This window comes from Gadus macrocephalus, chromosome 2, assembly GCF_031168955.1.
Source record: "Gadus macrocephalus chromosome 2, ASM3116895v1".
NCBI classification, from domain to species: Eukaryota; Metazoa; Chordata; class Actinopteri; order Gadiformes; family Gadidae; genus Gadus; species Gadus macrocephalus.
This window is the reverse complement of record NC_082383.1, coordinates 10,411,120-10,419,529: the sequence shown is the minus strand read 5'-3', so window position 1 is coordinate 10,419,529 and position 8,410 is coordinate 10,411,120. Positions and strand designations below refer to the sequence as shown.

The 8,410-nt window shown below is 43.3% G+C and overlaps 1 protein-coding gene across 1 annotated transcript; it reads right to left on the bottom strand.

Moving 5' to 3' along the window:
- Positions 1–105: 105 nt before the first annotated feature.
- p3h4 (prolyl 3-hydroxylase family member 4 (inactive)) lies at positions 106–8,341 on the bottom strand. Its single transcript, XM_060040173.1, has 7 exons — positions 7,626–8,341; positions 6,851–7,000; positions 6,560–6,731; positions 6,200–6,328; positions 5,514–5,659; positions 3,906–3,989; positions 106–574 (listed from the first exon to the last, which is right to left on the bottom strand). The coding sequence occupies exons 1-7, from the start codon at positions 8,091–8,093 to the stop codon at positions 422–424; spliced, it is 1,302 nt and encodes a 433-aa protein (XP_059896156.1). The 5' UTR covers positions 8,094–8,341; the 3' UTR covers positions 106–421.
- Between the last annotated feature and the right edge of the window lie 69 nt (positions 8,342–8,410).

Genomic DNA, 8,410 nt, shown 5'->3' with positions numbered 1-8,410 from the left:
TCTCGATTTCTCCGGAATATAATATTGTTCCACTGTGTGTGTTAATCTAATCCATTTACCAAAAATCTATCAAGAGTAATAACCATAATTGTACCGCTCACAAACTGCATATTCCTGGCAACTTTATTTAAATAAAATATGTTAATTAAAAAATCCATAGAAAAAAATAGTACATTGATGTCGATACGGTCCCATTGGTCCAATAAAACAGGACTGCTTGCAATTGCTGTTCACAATAAGGGTTTTCATGTATGATAAATTTAATAATGCGCTCATGTATCCATCCCTGTGTTAACACCCTCCACTTTAAATTTCCTCTTCCGTACTTATTTATTTTGTTTCTACCAAAACATCTGTTTTAGGAATTTCGGTATTCTTTGGTTTAAAATAATTTGCCGATGTGAGGTGGGATAGACGTTGGTCAGTCAACGATCTCCCCCGTGTCCCACTTTGTTTTTGGTTCCTGCCACCATTCCGCCACGAAGGACTCCTCATAGTCCCCCACCCCCTCAAACTCTGCATCAAGGGCCTCCTGGGGGCCTCTGGTTCCCACCTCTTCTGGGCTCACCACGTCCTGATTGGTGGACAAAAGAGAACACGGAACTAGTCAATGACAGCCCTGTCTCAACAGCACCACACACGACCTTGAGGCAACCGGAGGTAATTCCTCCTCTGGGCTTTACCCACATTTGGTGACGCTTTTTTCGTCCCTTTGTGTTTGAAAGGAGATGCATCCATCATTTTTTGCCATTATCTTTTTAAATAAGAAAACGATCTATAAAGCTCTGTAGAGATCCTTTTAGAAAAGAAAATACAAACACGTATTAATAGCCTCTCATCGTAGTTGAGTATTAGGTTGTTTTTTCAGAACTAGTAAACAGTCCCTCCCCGCCTTTCAATTGCACAGGCTTGCAATCGCCACACCCGTAAACATCAAACTCCTAGATTCACCCAAATCTGGCAACTGTTAGGCTTTTCTCACCCCCTTTTGTTTGTCCACATGAGTACCCTGCAATTGAGGGTAATAATCCGCCCACTCCTCCCCCTGGAGGTTTGAGGAGTGGGCGGAGCTACGGTTAGTTTAAATTGAACCCAGGGTCTTGGTTTTGGCATGTATACGTATACCCATCAAATAAGCATTGAAAATCGATTGCAGAGTTTGCCCGGCGCAATATTTGTCTTCCATGTTTTTGGCTAGGGGCACCACGAACGCTTTCAAATCTGCACTTTTTAACCAGTAATATTGCTCAAAATAGCAGCAAACCTCTGCAGTAGCATGACTAGGGTCCCTACACATAAAACGAAGCATCAACAACTTAGTTAGCGTACCAGGAGTCTGTGCCTTACCGGTAGGTCCATGTTTCAAGGAAGTCCACACAAGTCCTACCTATTACCTGCTACCGTAAATAATATAATAGAGGTGCCACTAATTTTACTTAAAGGGGACATATTATGAAAACAACACTTTTCCTGGGATTTGGGGTGTTGTTTTCGGTCTCTGGTGCTCCCAAACTCCACACTTGTCAAATATGCATTACTGAAAGTACCCCGCCTACAGTTACCAAACGAGCAACGCCTACAGTTACCAAACGAGTCAGTTTCGGCGCCCCCTCCTACGTAGGAAGTAGGGTTGGGCAATCGTCTACAAGCTTCCATCGTCCGATGGCGCCCCCTAGCGATCGCCGATAGTCGATACTATCGGGGGGCAACTTTATAATAATTGTATAATATTAATTATTTAAAATAATTTATCACTTTGAAAAAAATCACGTTTTTATTTTTCGAATTTCTTCTTAAAAACGAATACGATGGTCTTCCCCTTGGACCAGCGTGAGCCGTGAGCCTCCGCTGATTGAAGTTTCGATGCGTCGGCGCCGGCGGCGCTGTCATGATGACACACACTGATGACACACAGCTCATAGCTGTGTTTGAAATCATTCCCTATCACGGATATAGTGCACTATATAGGGTGCTCGCTATTTTGTAGTGTTGTTCGAATTCTCACTGGTTAATTTCATGCCCTATATAGTGCACTTAAAATACCCAAAATGTGAGTGTACATATGATGTTCCCTACGTGTTACTCCCATATACCACAATGCAATGCGGTCGTGTTTTTCCGGAGGAGAAGAAGAAGCTCAATAACCGCAAGTGGCGGTTATTGAGTCTCCGGCTTTCGTTTAGAAATATCAACAATTTATTTGGGATTTAACAAGAAAATGAAACATTCAAAATTAATAAGAAAAACCTTGTTCAAGGAAATGTAACATTCAACATCAATACAACCTCCAGCTTTCCTCGAGAGTGCCCGGTTTGTTTACATGATCTGGGCGCATCTGTCTGCATCACACAAATACCCGGCGCATTTACTGACGCAAATGACGTTTAGAAATGTTCAGCGTAGTGTCCGAATTCTCGTTTGTTCGTTCCCTATGTAGTGCACTATATCATGAACACTATAGGGAATAGTGAGTGAGTGAATAGGGAACGAGGGGCTTTTTAAGTTGAAAAAATAGCTACCACAGCGCTTTTAAAAAAATAATAATAAAAAAATAAAATAATAATAATAATTATTAAAATATAATTATCGCCTTTTTATCGGCTACTTGAGACGATCGACGATGGAATCCATCTATCGTCGATAGTCGATAGAATCGACTATCGGCCCATCCCTAGTAGGAAGGGGCCACATTTGAATATTATCTCCCACTTCCCCACCCCCCTCCAATCAGAGCATAGCTAAGATTTTGTGGACCAGCGGACGAGCAGCTCAGACGGGGGAACTCGGCGGCAGCCCGGCAGCTCAGCTCCGGGAGTGCAATCCCTTTCTCCACCAGAGCTTCCGCCGAGCTCCCCCTGCCGGAGCTGCCGGACCGCCGCCGAAGCCTCGGAGGCAGCCCGGACGGGGGAACTCGGCGGCAGCCCGGCAGCTCAGCTCCGGGAGTACAATCCCTTTCTCCTCCATGTCGCGGATCAATATGGACTTCAGAGAGTCAAAGCCAAAGTTCCTTCCCCCAATTCTTCTCAACCATGGCCGAGATAACCCCCACTACGAGTCTTTACTTGTTGTGGAAGTACCAGAGACGTCAGACGCAGTCTTTATGATTCATAATATCATCCGAGGCGCACATTATTATATTATATTATGTAATATACAAATATAGAGCTCCAGGAGTCCGCAAACGGCAACAATTCTCCTCCATGCTGTGGTTCACTCTGACAGCTCATTGGTCAATGGGCAGCAGCTCATTTGCATTAAAACTACAAAAGGGAATGAAACAGAGGGGAATAGCGGTAGGCGAGATCTTTTTCCTAAAAGCTATTTCCAGCAAACATCCTCAAAAACACACTTTCTGGAACTCGTATACTATGTTTACTTGTTGGGAAAACACCATCATATGTCTCCTTTAACAATCTCTCCTCTTGATACTTGACTGTTTTAAATTAGTTTGTGTCTCTATTATATAATTTACGGTAGCAGGTTATCGACTTGTGTGGACTTCCTGGAAACATGGACCTACCGGTTTGGTGCTATTTTGAGCAATTAGTGGTTAAAAAATTCAGATTTGGAAGCGTTCGTGGTGCCCCTAACCAATAACATTAAAGCCAAACATTGTGCCGGGCAAACTCTATGCACGATTTTCTATGAAAAAAGTATCTGGAGGGCTTAGCTGATGGGTATACATGCCAACACAAAGACCCTGGGTTCAATTTTCGACGGAATTACACTATAAAGCATGTGGACCAGCCAAAGCGGACAAATCTTCCCAGGCACATACCACATTCTGTTGTGGAAGAGCCAAATGGACGCAATCAATATAAGAGCAAAAAACTAAACCAAAAACAAACAAACAAAGGAATGTGGAAAAAAACGAATTCTTGTCTGGTTTCATTAGAAATTCTTACCTCGTCATCTGTTTGAAGGTAGTTGAGTGCAAACTGTAACATTTCCTGCTGCTTGGTGGTCTGGTTGTGATATTTGAGAGCCTCCTGTGAAATCAAAGACAATGTGAGCTATCCTGTTCTCCCGAACAGCGGGAGATGGCACAACAGGCTTGAGTAGAGATGATGCTGCACTGTTACAGAGACAACGCAGCGATATCAACATGAATAGTTCTAAATGGAGAGACAGGGATATCCTTGAGCTGCGGACCTGCATGGGAGAGAGGGTGATGCAGTCGCATTTGACGCAGAGGAATGTTTCTTACGAGTCTTTGTCGGGATAAAAAACAAGTGGTCAGCTAAATAAAGAATTTGTGGGCGTTTCTGCACTGGTAAATGGTTAATCGCGTTTTCAGCCTGCACTCATTCTTGCATGCGGGCGTCAATAAAATAAAAACATTCACGAGTATGCAAATTATTATAAAGAGGACTAGACTGTGTGTAGCCCCGCCTTCTCCAGTGAACCAAGAAAGCCGGCGCTGTGGTGAGCAGGGGATTTTACCCCCTCGGTTTCACACAGGCAAGAAAGTGAAATTGCCGGGCGGGCCAAGCCGCGACCGAACCGGCTTGGCAGTGTAGCCAGGATATATAATATGGTATAAACCAGGGATTGGTTTATACCTGGCAACTGGCCAGGTATAAATAAATAAAAAATATTTTAAAAAAAAATGCAGAAAACTCGATCAAGAAAACCGTACCTTTCAGTCAAGATGCGAATTAGAGTATCTGTTCATTTTGAATTCAAAGGAAAACCCATGTGTCCAATTTGATTAGAAACTATATCAGTCATGAAAGATTTAAACTTAAGTTGCTACTACAACTACTACTACTGCACCGAATATAATGCTAGTTGTTGCACTGTTTTTCAGTTTTGTGCCATCATTTAATGATGATGTATACCGTACATAGGCTATGATTCATCCCCAATATCCACCAGAATACAGGAAATCGCATCTACAAAATTCAAAATCTTGGGGGAGGACCCCGAGACCCCGCGTCCATGACTACACCCCACCCACAAATGTAATCACCAGCCGGCAATGATACAGATATATATATATACATATTTTGTTCTTATTTTTAATTATTTGGTAGCTTCTCTCATGTCCGATTAGTTGAAGTGCCATGTAGCCCTCTAATGGTAATGATGAAACACTGTGGCCCTCTTTATCATGAAAGTTGCCCATCCCTGGTATTGACCATGTTTAGGGTAGCATAGGATCACACCCTAACAGTTATTGGACAAGTTCACCTCATTATTATTCACAAATTTGTTGGTGTTGTTAACAGTGGTTATTGATTTTATTGATGTTTCTTACAACCTAGATGGACGTCTAGATTCAAAACCTTAAGCGTAAATAGACACATAAGAAGAAAGATTTGGGGATTTTCTAATCCACTTTTCTAAGGAATAACATAATCTTAACATTTTACACCATTTAAGAGTCCAACCTGTCACTTTGCAACAGTTTAAACTCTAGCTAAAACCAGTGTAAGCAGGCCTGTAGGTTAACACTGACGAATGGAAACAAAACCGCCAGCACAGGTAACAAGTAAGGCGCTGAAGCTCACCGGCTGGGGCAGGAAGTGGGGCTCCTCCAGCCCCCACTGCTCCCGGTAGAAGCGGTAGTACGCCATGTTCTGCTGCATGACCTGGTCGTTGGGGTCGAACAGCATGTAGCTGGCCGCGCACGGAGCCGCCTTCTTGACGTCGTTCACTGTCGACGTGCAGCGCACGATGATCAACATTAAGAGCTATGTCTTTAGCAAGATTTGATCATAAAGGATCATAAAGCAGCATCATGTTATTAAGTAGCAGGTAGGTCTCTTGCTCAAAGATGCCTAGTTTAGACTTGGAATTTTTTGCTGCATTATACAAAACTATAACTAGACTATCGCAGTATACTACTATTACTACTACTACTACTAGTCTATCAGATCTGAGAAACTCTTGTTTCTGGTTAAAAGTAGTAGGCATCATGATATTGGACCTTTAGAAGGAGCCTCTTGTATTTAGCGGTATTGACTTGATACAGAGATGGTAAGGGTGATCCAGGTAGGCCAAACAGGACATAGGGGTAACACTGAGGTGTGTAACCCATCTAGCCCCCAGACTCTATCCTTCCCATTATATTATACAACACAGGTTGTCAATTCAAAACCTACATTCTGATACCATATTATGACAGCCTATGACAAAAAAAAAAAAAGAAGCTGTAAAAGCGCCAGCAACTGGGACCACTATGACCAGAACTCACATTTATAGTAGGCGAACTGCAGGTAGTGGTACATGGTGGCCACGAATTTCTCCACCAAGAACCCACCGACACTCGGCGTGAGGTTCACCTCACATTTCACCTTGCACTTCAGCACCTCGGTGTACAGGTCTGCAGGCGGCACCACGAGAAACACAGAAAAAAGATATTACTCCTGGATTCTTTTGACAATTGACTGTAATTTTAAAGAAACTTTTACTCTTACTTTTGATGTGAACAGAGCTACCGGTCATTAAGGAGCAGGTAGGGGATAGGGCGCATGCTCTGGGATGACACTGCGGACATTAGGGTTTGAACCAAAACTAGACAACTACTTCTACTTAGTCTTCAACGATGTTGTACCTGCTAGAGTCGGATAAAAGTCTTTAAACTCGAGAATCTCGTAGGAGCCTTCACACCCGGTCAGGCAGAGCTCGTACACGTTGAAGTACTCTGCGATGGCCTGCTCCATGTTCTGTGCACTCGTGCTGAAGTCTTCATCGTTGTACAGCTTCACAGCCTTCAGGAACGCACTCTGACAAACACAAGGAGAAACGTGCGTGTCACCTTATGGACTAAACAAGGTGTAGCTCGTGTGTCTCATTGATACACTGGAGATGTTCAATACTAAAGCATTGATTGATCGAGGGGAACCTCGTAGGGTGGCTGCTCGTGGTCGATGAGGTACGCGTCCACAGCGGACAGGCTCTTGTAGTAGTTCATGTTCTTGGTGAGGTAGGGCTCTTCTGGATTCTTCTGAAGGAAGGTGTGAGCCGCGGACACGGCCTTCTCTAGGTTGTTTGACTGAAAGCGGAAAATATTGAAGGAAATTATTGATTAAAATAAAAATGGTCAGTAAAGGTTGGGCTGAAGTGGGAACGGACCTAAAGGTTTGGTTTTGAAAGTGTTTGGTCTGTTCGTTTGGTCTGGATCAACAGTTAGTTAGAAAGATCACAAAGATATTTTCAAGATGAATAACCTTTTTTTTTTTTGCTGCATGAAATATAAATCCATATCGACTGTATATTGGAACAGGTGAATAGGGGCGCAACTGCAAATGCGAGGGGGTGTTAAATGGGGTATGCAGATACGTGGCACATACTCAACTCTTATTTTGTGCTTTGTGGACAAAAGGGGGATAGGGGTTATAAAGAAACGACCATTCCTTGACCACCGGCGTTTGAAGCGCTATGTCTTTCATCAGGACAGTTCACACCTAAGGCCAAATACTTTTATTCAGCACAGAACACGTAACGGTGTTTTCATGAGGCTATCCTCGAAATGTAATGTGACCCAAAAAGACGCCAAGACGCATAAAAGGTAGCTCTGGTCATTTGCCGATAAATTATCTGCTTCTGGACCTAATTGTGGATACATCATCTTGCAAAGTTGGTATAAAAACAAATGTAGAATACCTTTATTGACCCACCTGGTAGTATGCGTATTGTATGTACCGATAGGGCGTTCTCTTCTCGAATGCTTCCAACGTGTCTCTTCGCGGATACGCGATAGAAAACACTGGGAAGTTTGCCTTGCACTTTTTAAGACAAGAAGCCCGTAGTATAAAGTGTCGCATGATGTGGAGGCTACTGTCGGCGAAGAGCGTTTCATTGTCCCTTCTGATAGTGCTGCAGTTTTTGCTGCAGAACGACTCGCTATCTTTGAGGAGTCGATGAAGACGCAGACAGAGCTCCAGGTACTTTATGCTCTCCTTCCAGTTCTGCGCTCTATACTGTTCCATTGCGTGTCCGTAAGCCGCGTCCAAAGGCATGATGTCCGCTTGAGGAAAGCTTTTAAAACTGTATTTTTCATATTGAGCGTCCACTAAGGTCGGGATAAGGAAGACTATACATAAACAACTCAGGGAAACACTCCTTCCGTTCTTGTTGAGGGTCATGATTCCACCCAGTGCGAGAACCGCGTTCCGCTTTTTAATGTTCTTTAAAAAAATATTTAAACCATTCGGCGGTCTCTTCAGAAAGGCAGGTACATGAACCCCGGCACGTAGTTTATGCTCAGATCCATTGAAAGGTTGGCATCGGAAGGAGAAAGAGAGAGAGAGAGAGAGAGAGAGGGCAGTCTGGATCTCTCTCAAAACTTTGCTTGGAATCCAAAGAAGGCCGGGGACCCTCGCTGTGTTTTCCTGGGTCATAGTGCCCTCCACTGTTAGAATTGCTACTTTCTACATTCGTATTTATTTAATTTTTTTTTTTT